Genomic DNA, 16,032 nt, shown 5'->3' with positions numbered 1-16,032 from the left:
GGGTTTTATATTCAAACAGGGCTAAACCGAAAATAGGCTACATGACCTGGCAGTGCCAGGGCTGAAACATCCTCATCATGTCCTCCAGTAAAATATAAAACATAAAAATGACAATAGCCAATTCTGGCTCCATAGCTGTTTACTCAATTATATCAAATGAATTATCAGGATGGCAGCTGTCCTCTCGCACCGTTGCTTGGCGCCAGGAGGTGATCAAAAACACCTGGTTGTGCAATTAGGAAATCCTACGAAGGATATATGGTGCGTCCTTCGAAGGATGCAGCCTTCACATTGGGTCACAGCTGTTTATTTTAGGACACCACCACCAATATCACACAACAAAAAGAATTGTGTAAAACCCAGTAAACCCTGAGATTATTACTCGTGACAATAAACCAAAATATATGGATATGAGAATGTGTATACAACATAACTAAATTATGTGGCGCCGCATCCGAAGATGAAAAAAAATAAAATAAATGAATTACAAAAAAAAAAGCTGTGCACACCGCCAAGCGAAATGGGGTCTTGCTCACCCAACGCGCACGACCGCCCACACCGCAATGACGCCATTTTTTGCCGCGCGCACCTTCGCGCTCGTGCGGATGCGTTGAGTATAAACCTAGCTTAAACCTGGATTTAAGAGGCATTATGTTAAAAAGTCCGTGGTTATTAAAAATTATGAATGTTGTGGTCTAAACTTTCTAGATTTTACTTCTTTAAATAATACTTTCAAGATAAATTGGTTAAAACAGTACTAACCCTGATTCATTCTGGAATACTCTTCCTAGTCTTGTTTTCTCTAAGGTGGGAGGGGGTCTCCCTTTCCTATTGTTATGTAACTACAACATCACCAAATTGCCCCTTAAATTGTCAAATTTTCATTAACAAGCGCTTTTGGCCTGGCACCTAATTTATAAACACAATTTAAGTCATCACCGGTACTTTATTTGGAATAATTGTGATATTATCTATAAAAATAAGTCGTTGTTTTTCCCAAACTGGGTTAAAAATAATTTTATTTTGGTTTCTCAGTTAATCAATACTGATGGATACCTGTATTCATATTCAGAGTTTTTGAACAAGTACAATATACCTGTCACTCCACGAGAGTTTGCTATTATAATTGCCATCCCTTATGGAGCAATAACTCTTCTCAGAGATTCAGCTAGATCCCAGATTTCTTTGTCAGTAGATCATCCTTTTGATACAACGATTGGATTTAAAAAAAATTTTTTATCTAACTCTTCTTGTCGGAACAGAAGAATTAGACAGCTATTTCAAAATGAGACTGTTTCTCTCCCATACATTGTGTCGTATACTGGAATGGCCAGTTTGTCAATATTCCATGGAAGAAAGTGTGGACTTTGTCATCTAAATATTTAATAACCAATAAGGTCAAGGATGTGTCTTACAAATTACTTTATCTTTTTTATCCTGTGAAGCTTTACTTAAAAAAAAGATGTTTCCTGATATTGACACTTTGTGTTATTTTTTTGGTGCTGAACACAAATCTATTTCTCATCTCCTCTTGGAATGCACATATACAAGTCTGTTCTGGAAGGATTTCTGTATCTTTGTTTGTAAAGGACCAATATTTTTGGATAAACCTATTTATTGGTCTTGCAAAATACTTTTTACACAAATGTAAATTTCAGGATGCTAAGCCCTACTTTTTTTTTTTTTGTAAGGAACTTAAATCCTACCTGGACACTCTCAGTACATCCAGCAACTCCAAAGCCCTTACAACTGTCTCACTGTGTCATTTGCATGATATTCTCCTGACTATATAATCTCAATTGTATTTACCCCTGGCATTGATTTTGTATGTTAGGAATTCAATAAAAAAAAAAATAATAATCACCACCACAACAAACAACTCTATGATATATTAATTATATATATATATATATATATATATATATATATATATATATATATATATTCATTTAAAACAACCCAAACACACCTATAAACATTTGGATGCTGCATTAAACAAATTCTTGAAGGGGAGAAATAAATAATAATAAATCAACTCAGGACAGGACATTCCGATTCAGCCCAATTGCAGTTTCCGCCAGTAGTAGGCACTCGTGCAACGTAAGCAATGACGTTCATCCGAGTGAACGAGACGGAGGGAAGTTAGCGAGTGAAGGGCATGACAATTTTGGACTGTAATGCAGCCCTTGTGTAAGGGCCTTTCTTGAAGGGATCCAGTTGGTCACTTTCGTTTGGCACACCCCTACAAATGGCATCTTCCTGAGGGGCTCTTCAAGGGCGCAACAATGCCGTTTGGAATTTGCCAATTAGTCCCAATTAGTCCATTGTTCGCCAAAACAGATCATCCCGCCCCAAACTCGCGCCATTGGTTGAGCGCTAACTTAAATACTCTCTCGTCCTGAAACAATTATGATTTTCCAGCAGTTCATTGTATGATCGTAAGTGGAGAGGATGACAGCTCTAGTGTATTTCGCTGTGTTAGGCTATTGTGTTTGTCTGGATGCTTGAGCACAACAGAAGCTGCTCTAGGACGAAACACAGGTGAGAAGATCCACGTTCTTTAACTTCATTACGCAGCCTGTAGAAATGCTTGAACGAGTGTAACATAGGCGTCCGGAGAAAGTTGAATTTTGTACATCAGTTTAAATAATTCAAATAAAATGATATGTTAGTGTATATATTTATAAATTGATATAACTCAACCATTCTCTGGAGTTGAAAGTATCCTCACTTGTGCGGGTGGACGTCATTAAGTGTGTAATCGGGTTAAATGGCTGAATATGTGAGTAGCCTAATGACTGGTGTAAACAGTAGCTACACACAATCTGCTGCCCGATGTTGAAGTTTTGTTTGAAATTGAGACCATTATATTTAATGATGGGCAGATCGAGGCTTCCTGGAACACTGAAACGGTAAACTCAAATGTGCTGTATTGTGTGGAGACTTCGAAACAATCCGACACCCTTCTCCACGGGGGACCCCTAGTGGTCAGAACAGTGTAAATGCAACAAAAACCCGGGCCAAACATGCATAAAAACACCTCTTAAAAATCTATTGCCTTTTTTTTTTTTTTTTTTTTTTTTTTTTTTTTTTTATTGAAAGTAAAATCTTTCAAATGCAATTATCTAATCATCTAATAAGATTATCAAGTGTCCATATGTTCTTTATCAATTCAGGGTCAGGGTTTGTTTTGTTTGTTCTATGAATGGCTCAGCTAAACAGGCCAATAAGAGACTTAACTATCATTATTCATTTTAATTAGGCTATATAATGTCTAATTAAAACGTCTACAAATAACTAAAACTGATCAGATGTCTGGTAAAGCCATAGACTGTAAAACCCATAGATACTTGTTCATTGGTTCTTCTCATTGACTCATGATTCATGGGTTGACAGATCATCACCACCAGCGTTGAACCATTGAAATTTCAAAACCGTTATGAATGTTATACATAATGAAGCCTTGTTTACTGAAATCCTGTGACTCTGGCAGTTTGAAACGCGCTCCTAACCATTGATTCGGAACAAAAGCTCGACGCTTCATGAAGCAGTGTTTTGAAATTGCTATGACTAATTTTATCTACCGACTCCAATGGAGTTTGGTAGCGTTGTTGTTTGTGCGGCCTATGTCCCACCTAGTGGAAGAGCAGCGAGAGCAGCAGAGTGTATCGCGCACTGTGTTCATCAAGCTTTTATCACTTTACAACTATATTACTGGACAACTTGAAACTGGTGGATGTAAATCCTTTTATTATAAAAGGGTACTTTTTTTTTATTTAATTTTTTTATTTATATTGTTGTATGATGTGCGGCATTAAACTTGGAAGTAAACGCCCACTGCTATGATTGGATAACAGTTTTGCATATAATGAGTTTATGTAATGTGTGAATTGGTGGCTGGGGTTAAACAGGCAGTGTTGAAGTAGGCGTTGATCTTCTGCGGGGGCGGTGATCCACACTTTGAAGAACCTGTCGTTCGCTGTGCCTGGTGTCAATAACAGCTTTTATTTGACTAACAAGGAAGTGTTCAGTTCTGAAACTTGCAGAATATTCTTATAGTATGATGACCTCTTATGTCAAAAGCTTTTCTCAGTTCATCACCCCTTTAAAGAAAACTCAAATGATATTCGATCCAGAGTCAATTGGAGACCATAGCCCTGCATATTCATAACCTCCCAATCACACGTGTTCTCATATAAATATCTTAGTGTTTATATTGACTGTTCTCTTGCATGGCATGTTAATGTTGACAACTTGCACTCGTTTTCAACAAAGATTGTATTTTGAGAAGGCTCAGACTTTATGGTGTCAGTAGTAAGATTATGATGTTTTATCAAGCTGTACTGCAGAATGTGATTAGACATGGATTACACCATTGCTATGGTAGTTTGACAGTACAGTTGAAATCCAAGCTTGGACGTCTTCAAACGGCCATGAAGATCATGGGCAGAATATAACCTTTTTATCGTCACACCTTGTGTGAAAAGTCTATGCTGGAGAGAGGCACATCAAATTCTGTGTGATACAGCGCACACCCTGAACTGATGTTGCCATCGGGTAGGAGGTTAAGAATTCCATGCTGCAGATTAAACCGGTTTAAGAATTCATTCATTCCTTCTGCAATTAAGCTGTTAAATAGCACTAAGTAAAAAATAAATAAAATAAAAAGGTTTCCTTCATTTTTCAAAATTTCCGGGTTTAACTATAACAACTATACAACATAGAGAGCTATTTTAACTTATAAACTGGCTCTTTTTTTTTCTTTCTTTTTTTTGCCCAAGAGCGCACATTTAGAAAGATCTTGATAAATTTAAATTTCTTTACAGAGAATGGTTATTTGTTCATTCCACTAAATTAAGCAGTCAGAAGAGTTAAGCGCTCTCTCCCATCTCACTGCCATCACACTATAGTGGGGAAGAAATGCAGTGAATGCAGTCATTTGTTTAGTAAAATGAATTAGCATTTTTTTCGTTAATCTGTTGAATAAAGGATTCAACTCGCTCATTAAGACTGACTTGCCGCCACCTACTGGCAGTTTTAGTTTCATAGTTCAAAAGTAGACAGTTTCTTTTCATTTAGGTCCTATTTCAATCATTTAATATTTCTACATTAAAGGTTACATTTAAAACTTTAATCTCTTTACATAATTTATGCAATTACAAGTTGCTGTGCAAATCCACATGTCTGAGCTGCATTAAACTGTGTGTAAACCCAAAGATGGATTTTATTGATAATACTGACTTCATTTTATTGTTAATACAGGTAATTGCCACACAGTGTCTTTGTATTCTGATTGAATTTTATTAAACTTAAGAAATCTGATAGAGGACACGTATATGACAATACATTTAAAAATACTGTAATGTTCATCTCTGCCAGTGTTATTTTGATCAGTCTGTCTCTGAGCACATCCAGTATTTTATTTTATTCAATGACTATATCACTGCTGAACTTTGACTTGACTAGGCATATTAAAGCATGGCTAGGCATTCATTGTTCTAGGAACCTCAACTGCAAAATAACCAAAAACCCCAGTGAAAGACATTCAGCATTCAGTGATTTGGCTTCTCTGTCATGTGTCTGTATAACAGTAAAGCCAGGAGTGTGTCCAAACACAAAGTATAAAGCAGAAGTGTGTGCCCGGATACGTTTCGTGTCGTGTGCCGTTGACAGTGACTGTGCCAACAATGAGAAATGCTGCAGTAATGGATGTGGACTTCAGTGTATGGCTCCAGTTACAGGTATGGTATTATATGTGGTCAATACAGAAAACGTGCCATTTAGTTACTTTTTTTTAATTAAACGCAATGAATCGCACCTAGCATTCAAGTTCTTGTATATATTTTTACATTGTAGTAATTTCACATTTAATCTCCAAATTAATTTAGAAACAACATAGACAGTGGGCTGAATGATATTTCAAATATTTGTTTAATGGCATCTTTTTATGTAGGAGGGCCTCACTGATATATTTATATTATATTAATATTATATTATATTATATAAAATTATTAGTTATAGCCATTAATTATAGGCATTCATCATTACAGTAGAATTAAAAGCAATACATTTTTCTATCAATATATTTCGTTTTTTTAGGCTTTAAAAAATAACAACTTTGTTTTAAATTCACTTAAATTATATCTTCACAAACTCATTGTAATAAATGTCACATTTATCTCCCCTTCAATATATCAGAGCTAATTTATTTTTCTTGTTTCTGTATAACAGTGAAGCCAGGAGTGTGTCCAATCCCAGACTATACAGGACTAGTGTGTAACATGAAGCGTCCAGTGAGGTGTGCCAATGACAGTGACTGTGCAGACAATAAGAAATGCTGCAGCACTACATGTGGTGGACGTGAATGTATGGCTCCAGTTACAGGTATGATATTATACTGTAATTTGCAGTCAATAAAAAAACAAAAAACAGAATTGCTCATTTTCTGTAATTAAGCGCAATGAATCACACCTGTAGTAGAATTAATTAGATAAGATTAATTATGTTACTAACCATGAAAATCTGAACTTAGATTTTCATCTTATGATAAGCTTTTTATTACACTTCCCATTTCTATGTCTGATGGTGACTAACTTTCCATTCCAGATCTAACAATAAAACAGGATAACTTTTACTTCCTTTTATTTAGGATGTAGCCACCAGACGAACTTTCGATATGATCTAACCTTCTAACAAACTTTTGACTCAATGTAACCTGGGTCGAATGGAACTTTTAGAAAGGACTCAATGTTCTGTTTATTTTGACTGTATTGTGAAATGATTGACTGAAATATTAACCCCTTACAATGTTTTTGATATTTTGCTGATGTAGCTAACAAAGGGTAATGACAAGGGGGGGCTTGCTTTAAACAATTCAACCAATCATATTGATAGCGCATGACATGTTAGTCATGATGATTCTATTTTGATATGTCTGGCTTTACCCTATAAAGCCTATTGTATTTTTATGTTGGGCCGAGAATCTCTGAGTATTGCTCGAGAACTCCCGGCCGTTTTGAATAAACCATCTGAGGGGCATTTACTGAAGTCTGTCTCATTTGTTTTTATGCTGCGCAGCAAAGAAGTTAGGTTAGTGAACTCAGCCAGATGTCGATTGAAGACGCAAGAGCTAGAGTATAAAGGGTATTAAGTGTCGATTGTAGACGCTCTGTGTCGATGAGTAGACGCAACAGTTTTATTTATTAAGTGTCGATTAGTAGACGCTCTGTGTCGATTAGTAGACGCAACAGTTTTATTTTAGGTAGTCAGATTTAAGAATTTTCCATCACACACCTAACATTAAAGTTATTTTACATATTCCTATATTGTAGTAATTTCACATTAAATCTCAATTAATTTCAAAACAAAATGATCTGGTTGATGGCTGATATTTCATTTTATGAAAGAAGGCATCACTGATACCAATACTGCTCCTGATGTCTCTATGAAATAAATTTATTTCAGTCTTAAATTTTAGCCATTAATTATAGGCATTCCTCATTATAGTATAATTAAAAGTGATACATTTTTCTATTAATATATTATGTTTTATTAGGTTTTAGTTAAATACAGCTAATCACTTCTGTAATCTGTAAAAAAAAAATTTTTTACATCAGTTAATCTTTTTATATTGTAGTAATTTCATAGCTGCTCTCCAAATCGATGTAGAAACAAATTAAAGACGGTATATTTTAATTTGTTATAATGGCATCTTTTTATGAATGAAGGCCAGGATCACTGATATTAATACTAAAACTGTCTCTGAAATTGATTTTAGTTTAAGTTGTATTATTAAATATTGAGACAGTATAATTGAAGGCTAAAGTGAACTTAAAAAATCTTCACATTAACCCATTATAATTTACATTTTATAAACCTTTACCTGTGGCATTCCTATCTGTCTTAACGGGTTGAAAAATATACAGAAGTTGAACGAAAGTCTTATGAGTTTTGGAACAACATGAGGGTGACTTATTGATGACAGAATTAGTTTTTTTTTTTTTGGAGAACTAACCCTCCAAGTAAATTCTATAATCTCTGGTACGTTTACCTTGAAGGTCGTCCCAAGACCCAGTGTGAGCAGCAAAGAGACAGTCTTCAGAGTGGAAACGGTGGTGTTATTCTGATCGGAGCCTTCATCCCTAACTGTGATGAGGAGGGTCAGTACAGGTCTGAGCAGTGCCATGGGTCCACAGGTTACTGCTGGTGTGTGGACAGTAGGGGGCAGGAGATAGCGGGAACCCGAACTCCACCTGGAACCCCGAGTATAAACTGTGACTGTAAGCCTGGTAAGCATGTCTACCTGAACTTGAAGTTTTTTTTTTGGTAGAAAATTGTCATAGTCCTCTCTCAATAGGTCACATGTCCTATTTTAAATAACTATTTCTAATGTTTTTTACTAATTAATTGTCTTGGGATCTGATATAGAGAGGTAGCAAATGCTTTTTTTGTTTTTTAATGTTCTTTAAGTCTCTTCTGCTCACGAAGGCTGCATTTATTTGATCAAAAATACAGTAAAAACTGTAATATTGTTAAATATTATTACAATTTAAAATAACTTTGTTATTAGGGCCCAAGCCCTGAAAGGGCGAAGGCCCTATTGTTTTCCTTAGGATTCTTTATTATTATTTTTCTGTCAACCTTTCGGGCACTTTTGGGGCCCTTAACATGCCCAAACTCTTGAAACTTTGCACACAGGTCAGAACCCGCAGCCATCAGGGCCGGGCTGAAGCTGGTACCCGGATGTGGCAGGGGGGCTCAACAGCGCCCCCTTGAACGGGGTCAGAAAACTTGGTCCATATATCAAACGCTTGCATGAATTAATATGAAACGCGGTACACGTATAGATCTCATCGGGCAGAACAACTTCTGCACTCTGTTATTAGCTCCGCCCAACAGGAAGTAGAGTATTATGGGTTGTTTGAAAACATATGCTCTTGAATTTGAAATACTCCTCCTAGAGAATTCATCCAATCACCACCAAACTCGGTGTGCATGAAGTCAAGACATTGAGGATGCTAAATTGCGGACAGATTTGATATCTCAAACTGTTTGGCTGTGGCGAGGAAACAAATTTATGGTGAGAAGTGAAACAGATAGTGTGTTATAACTTCTGCATACATTAACTGATCTTGATGAAACTTCAGTTGTGTGTTCGTTGTAAGAGGCTGATCACATGGATGTGACTATTGTGAGTCAAAGTTACAGCGCCACTAACTGGCAACAGGAAGTGTCACTTTCAAAATGCTTTGAAATCACCCTCTTATTTTTACCCGATTTGCTTAACATTATGTGTATAATGTAAACACACGGCAGATGTAGACCTGCGAAAGGATTATTGATATCTTAGATACTGTTGCCGTGGCAACGCATCAAACTTTAATTTTCTTTTTGGATGCTTTTGAGACTCTTCACATGCTTGAAAATGCATGAAACTCGACAGACACATCACATTTATTACCCAGTAGACATGTGAAAAGTTTCAGAAACGGGCATGGTGAGGGGCTCAGTAGAACGAATTCACAAAAAAGTAATAAAATAAACCAAAGTGGTGATTTGGGCCCCCCTAGCGTCCTGGGCCCAAATGCCTGATATACTCTGCATCCCCTAGACCAGCCCAACATCCCCACTATAAACGCACCCCTGACTGGCTGTTAAATGCTTGAAACTGATTGGTTGAAGATTTTAAGGTATGCAATTATTTTTAGGGGAAAGCAGGCTAAAGTAGTTCCAGACAGGTCTTGACCACATTACATGTCCATATCACTTCGCCAAATGAATTTAAAGGCATTTTTTTCAAATAGCAAAATAACCCAAAAAGTTAAAACCCAGTAAAAGACATTCAGCATTCAGTGATTTGGCTTCTGTCATGTGTCTGTATAACAGTAAAGCCAGGAGTGTGTCCAAGAAGAAAATATGAAGCAGCAATGTGTCCCCGGATACGTTTCGTGTCGTGTGCCAATGACAGTGACTGTGCCAACAATGAGAAATGCTGCAGCAATGGATGTGGACTTCAGTGTATGGCTCCAGTTACAGGTATTTTTATGTTATATAATGTTATATTAGGTTTATTAGGCTTTAAAACTTATTTAAGTGAACTTAAAACAATCTTCACAAAAATGCATTTTAGCAGGCTTAATTAAAAGGATAGGTCACCCAAAAATGAAAATTAGCCCATGATTTACTCGCCCTTAAAGCTGCAGTAGGGAGCTTTTAGAAAACGTTGACTTGGCCTGAAAATTTAAACAAGCACAATTTACATGTCACTCCCCCTTGCTCTCTGCTGCGCTACAGCCCTCCCTCCACAGCTCCTCCCCCACAACGCAGCCTGCCGTGAACGCGCAGGCTAGTAAACATGCGCCCTGCATGAGGACGGCAGATAAACAGTTATCGCACATTCACTGGTAGGGACGAAACGTCAACAATATGCTTTACATTGACTATGGCCTGCCCATACTTTGACTACAAACTTGGTCCTCAAATCATTACGTATTTTGCAATACATGTAATGTAACTTCATAACGTTGCACTCTTTCTATAGCCTAAGTTATAAATAGCTAGTAAGATAATATAACGGTAACGTTACAGTATGTAAGTAATTATTCTAGCGACGTGTAATGCTAAATAAGGTTTGCTAGTACATTATTTCAGCAACATGACAAGCCAGTGAATTAGCAGGTTTCAATTGTTGCTTTGCACAGTGCGTGACATTTTATCTGTAGGCTATGTTATGCGGCTAGAGTTTTGACACTTGAGTCAATGGGCTCCGATGGGCTTGTTTATCGTCATCGGTCTTTTTCCGTTTACCTGTCTTTGTTGTATGAGCAGGTGCCACTCGAGAAATTGGCAGTTTTGGTTGTTTGTCCGCCATTAGCACAGCTGCGGCACACTGGCACTCTTGATTCTGAATGACGGTGCGCACTGTGTGAGAGAGGGCTGTGATCAGCACGTACATGAGCTTGATTGACACTGCTAAGACATACCTCCTGGCTCTGATTGGTTGTTTCTGACCAGGAGTGGTGTATTTCTGCAAATGGCAATAGGACCACTGGGAGGAGCCAGAGGAGGTTTTTTTTTTTTTTTTTTAACAGATTAACTGTCTCATATTCTAGTGTCAGGACAATGACAGTTTTAACAAATGTGTAAATACATTTTTACAAAAGTTACCTACTGCAGCTTTAAAGGAACACTCCACCGTTTTTTTTTAAATAGGGCTTATTCACCTTCTTTCCTACACTTAGATAGGTGGGCAAATGCTTTTGTCTCAGTGCATGCATTGTTTTAGTTTGACAGGGTTGGTGCTAGCTTAGCTTAATGAATGGAATCCTTTGTTGCCAGCTAGCATGTCCTGAGTTAAAATGATGATAAAAAAGAATAAAAAAAACCCCACCTAATTCTTGTGGCCTGCAACGAGTACAAATAGCGATGCAGATTAACACTAGGCGATTTCCTAGGCAGATATTGACTTGGGACTATATTAGGGGGACGCACAGGCGAAGCACTGCTACTTGGGTGCAGAGATATCACGCAACACATGAAATGTGAATGTGGTATAATATGTGAATGTGAATACAGGTATAATATGAGTCGATTTATACATGCGTCATGTTTAAAATAATCATTTACTCTGTGGACAGCTGTCCATTTGGTCCATTCGGCGTGGGGCGTTTTTTCCAGTTCACTTTATCACACCAAAAAAAAAAAAAAAGAAAAAAAAAAAGAGTACTGCAGGATGGATCAACGCCGTGAAATCCTCGGTAGCTGTGACACAACTGCGGGCACGCTCATCTTGATCTGACGCGCTGAGCCTGGTCATCGATGGCAGTAACTTGTCCCACTCGCCACAGCACAGACACTCTATTTCAGTCGGCATAGATTGGCATATTCTCCCACATTCACACACATTCACACCACCAGTTCGTGTTGGCTCTCATCCTCACGTCCTCGGGCTGTTGAGCGATCGCAACCTCCTCCTGTCATTCTATTTCCAAAGCACGCAGCTCATTTTCTGAAAACTCTGGTTCATAGAGGTATGGTTCTGGATCTTGACTATCTGAGAAGTCACCCTCCTCGTCTCTCACAAAATCAGCCATGTTCATCGCCATTCATGTACTGTAGGAAAAATAGCCAGCTACTATTCACGCTGGTATGTTGACGGAAGTTGTAGGATTTCATGTGTTACGTGATATCTCTGCGCCCAAGTAGCAGAGCTTCGCCTGTGCTTCACCCTAATATAGTCCCAAGTCAATATCTGCCTCGGAAATCGCCTAGTGTTAAAGGGATAAAGGGTCTGGGGGTCCCACTTTTAGCATAGCTTAGCATAATGAATTGAACCGGACAAGACCATTAGCATCTCTCTCAAAAAAATTAACAAAGTTTCGATATTTTTCCTATTTAAAACTTGACTCTTCTGTAGTTACAGCGTGTACTAAGACTGACGGAAAATGAAAAGTTGCTTTTTTTTTTAGGCTGATATGGCTAGGAACTATACTCTCATTCCTGCGTAATAATCAGGAAACTTTGCTGCAGTACCATGGGTACTTGCAGTACCAAGTTTTAGATATATATAAAAAAAATATAAAAAAAAAAGTTTCGATATTTTTCCTGAGCGAGATGCTAACGGTCTTGTCCGGTTCAATTCATTATGCTAAGCTATGCTAAAAGTGGGACCCCCAGACCCGGAGATCGGCTGAATGGATTCGAAAACGGTAAAACTCAACTGTTTAACTCTGGGGGAGTTGTAAAATGAGCCTATTTACAAAAGTGGAGTATCCCTTTAATCTGCATCACTATTTTTTTTTTTTTTTTTTATCACTTTTACTCAAGACATGCTAGCTGGTAACAAAGGATTCCATTCATTAAGCTAAGCTAGCGCTGACCCTGTCAAACTAAACCAATGCATGCACTGAGACAAAAATGCATTTGCCCACCTATCTAAATGTAGGAAAGAAGGTGAATAAGCCCTATTTCAAAAAAATGGTGGAGTGTTCCTTTTAAGACATCCTAGGTGTATATGACATTCTTCTTTCCGACGAATACAATCAGAGTTCTATTAATGTCCTGGCTCTTCCAAGCTTTATAATGGCAGTGAATGGTTGTTTCAGTTTTGAAGTCCATCAAAGATGGACTAAAAGGCTTCAGCTATTTACCGAAACTGCATCTCGCTTCAGGTCACAGAAAAAACAAAGTCAGGTCTTGTACAATTAGGCATCGGGCGAAACGGCCTCAGATGGAAGCATAAAAAGTTTCAAATTGTTCAGAAGTGGTACAGGATAAATTCAGAAGAGCAAATTGTAAGCTGTAGGCTACTTGTACCTGAATTGATTTTATTTGAATAAAACATGTCCCACTGAGATTTAGTACATTTGTATTCGCTAGCTTTAGTTGCATGTTTAAAAATTAGATAAGTAACATATTGCAACTAGCTAGCTTGTTTGTTGGCAAAATATGGTGAAGGATACTTTTGAGTTTTTTTATTTATTTATTTTTTTTACACTTTTTATAAACACAGGCTTCTTTGTGTACCGAGGTTACCAGATAAATGGTTAAATATGTATTAGTGCTGTCAATTGATTAAAAATAGATAAAATATATATATATATATATATATATATATATATATATATATATATATATATATATATATATATATAAATATAATTTTTTTTTTTTTTTTTTTTTTTTTTTATCGTGATTGCAAAAATATTAAACACTTCTGATGTGTTATTGTTGTAATTTCAGTTACTTTCCAAATTAATGTAGAAACAACTTAGATATATTAAAGGGTACATTTTAAATATTTGTTTTAATGGCATCTTTTTATGAAGGCCAGGATCACTGATACTAATACTGCTCCTGATGTCTTAACAAGTAGTAACTATACGGAAATTGAATGGTTATTAAACACTTTACAGTCTTAATCTACATTTAATTTATGTAGTTAAGTCTTATTAAAGCTACAACTTTGTTACCTTTGTTCTGTGATTTAACATTAATGACAGACATTACAGCAACTGGTTTATTAGGCTGCTGTCACTTTAAGATCTGCTGCTTTAAATGTTGCAAACCAACCGTCCTACATTTGATCTAAGATCATTTCTCAAATGTTTAAGTGTGATTCCAGAAAACAAATGTATGCACAAACATGTGTACGCCTGTCTTCCAGATGTGAAATCTATAAATTCCAAATCTGTCAGGCTCCGTGTTTTATTTTAAACGTTTCTGCATGGGTTAAAGTACTCAAACTCACAATTAAAAACTAAATACTGTGATTTACAGTTTTATTTTACTCTTTCAAAACTCTTCACACGTTCTCCTAGCAGTTAATTTCACATTCAAAATGCACTAAAACTACCAAAACAAACTGTATCAAACCAGCTCATTCCTCCTCAACACTAGCAGAGGTTTCACACAAACACACTCCAAAAAACACAAAACATCAGGTAGCATTATATAATGTTTTCTTTATCTTTACAAAACAAGAGTGACACTACTGCAGTAAGCATGCTTATGTTACATGGTCAATGTTTGCATTACAGTATAACAATTTTTCCCTTTTGTATGGTAATGAAATTGAAATGGTAACCACCTTTGTAGGTGTTCAGTTACATCTAATTGCTTTGAATGTTTATTTACTAATTCTGAATCTCTATCCCTGCAGAAGTTTTGCCCTACTGAAGGGAATCCAGTGTGTGCCGAAAACTGTTCCCATGATGGTCAATGCCCTGCCGGACAGAAATGCTGCTCAACACCTGTGATCATGTATGCAGTGCTAATTATGTAATAAGTCATGTTACCTTTGCCATGTACCTATCCTATATAAATTGATGTATTCTTTTTGCCGGTTGTATTCTCTGTGATTTGAGGTCCTCCCGGCAGTGATTAAAGCTTATTCAAAGGCATCATTTGGAGTCTTTCTGATCACTGCTGTGTCTCAGTGCTGAAGTGGATCTCTAGTGTCTAGCCTATCACTTGGGAATTAAAATAAGATATCTAGAGACCTGTGGACAGACGTCTAGTAGAGTATAAATTTGTAGGTGTCTAAAAGCAGACGCCAGGTTAACTTAAAGGGTATCAATAGACTGGTTTCTTGTATACAAACAATACTGGAGGTGCGCATTCAGAGTTCTGCATGTACCTCACGGGAGGTAACAGTCATTTATGCTGAGAAAAGAGGTAGATGCAAATATCTGCAGATAGCCTAAAACATCTGTTCTGCCCAATTATTACCATTAATGAACCCCACAAAGAATTTTTTTTTTAATATATATATATATATTTTTTAAAACCGTACTTGGAGGTGCATGCAATTCTTGGCACATGTAAAGTTATCCAGAACTCGGCAATTAACATTGATTTCGTATTGTTTGTGAATTCCTGTTGACTCAATTCAAAATTTCAGAGTTGGATCTGTTTGTGTTTATATAACATTATGTAAAACGTTAGCTAACAACAGTTGACTAGTAAGCTAAGTTATAACGTTTATAAGGTCTCTGAATGAAATTGTCCAATTAAGTTTGCTAATCATAAAAACCTGACACACCCTATGAACTTAGCCTACCTGGTTTTGTTGGTTGAGCCTTTCTATCCTAAATGTTTACAACAAGGCTACGTCACAACACAACCCACCACATTTGAAAGAAATACTGTACAAGACATGAGATATGTGACAGCTAGCTATAGGTGTGTGACTGAGGAAATGGCTAGCATCAATTACTTTTGTGTAATTCTCTGTGTCTGTTGACGATAATACAAGAGAGTTTATGGATAAGACTTCAATGCGCACTTCTTAGTACTTGTACTTTGTATTCAGCTCTTACTGTGATTTTTCTGGAGTGAAAATGGACGCTTCATCTTTTGTGTGATGTACAATAAACTTCATAAAACTGATTAGTAAAGTTCTGGCGATCATTCGGACGCGGTCCGCTACAACAGGCTTAAAGTGGATAAAAGCAAGGTGACAACACAAGTTATAACCGTTATTAAACTAAATTATACCTGTTCCATCTCCATGCAGCATATATTCTCTGGCTC

At 36.8% G+C, this 16,032-nt stretch overlaps 2 protein-coding genes across 2 annotated transcripts in view; one reads left to right on the top strand and one right to left on the bottom strand.

The window, feature by feature from the left end:
- The window catches only part of LOC311302105 (uncharacterized protein), an 80,759-nt gene extending 66,011 nt beyond the window's left edge, over positions 1 to 14,748 (top strand). Inside the window, exon 5 of the mRNA XM_084427712.1 lies at positions 14,660 to 14,748. Within this exon, the coding sequence (XP_084283838.1) occupies positions 14,660 to 14,676 (17 nt within the window). The 3' untranslated portion in view covers positions 14,677 to 14,748. The remainder of the gene's footprint in view (positions 1 to 14,659) is intronic.
- LOC311302103 (uncharacterized protein) overlaps positions 1 to 16,032 on the bottom strand; it is a 101,995-nt gene that overhangs the window by 44,656 nt on the left and 41,307 nt on the right. The window lies entirely within an intron of this gene.

Source organism: Rutilus rutilus, assembly GCF_951802725.1.
Source record: "Rutilus rutilus genome assembly, chromosome: 13".
NCBI lineage: Eukaryota > Metazoa > Chordata > Actinopteri > Cypriniformes > Leuciscidae > Rutilus > Rutilus rutilus.
This window is presented reverse-complemented; position numbering and strand designations above follow the sequence as displayed.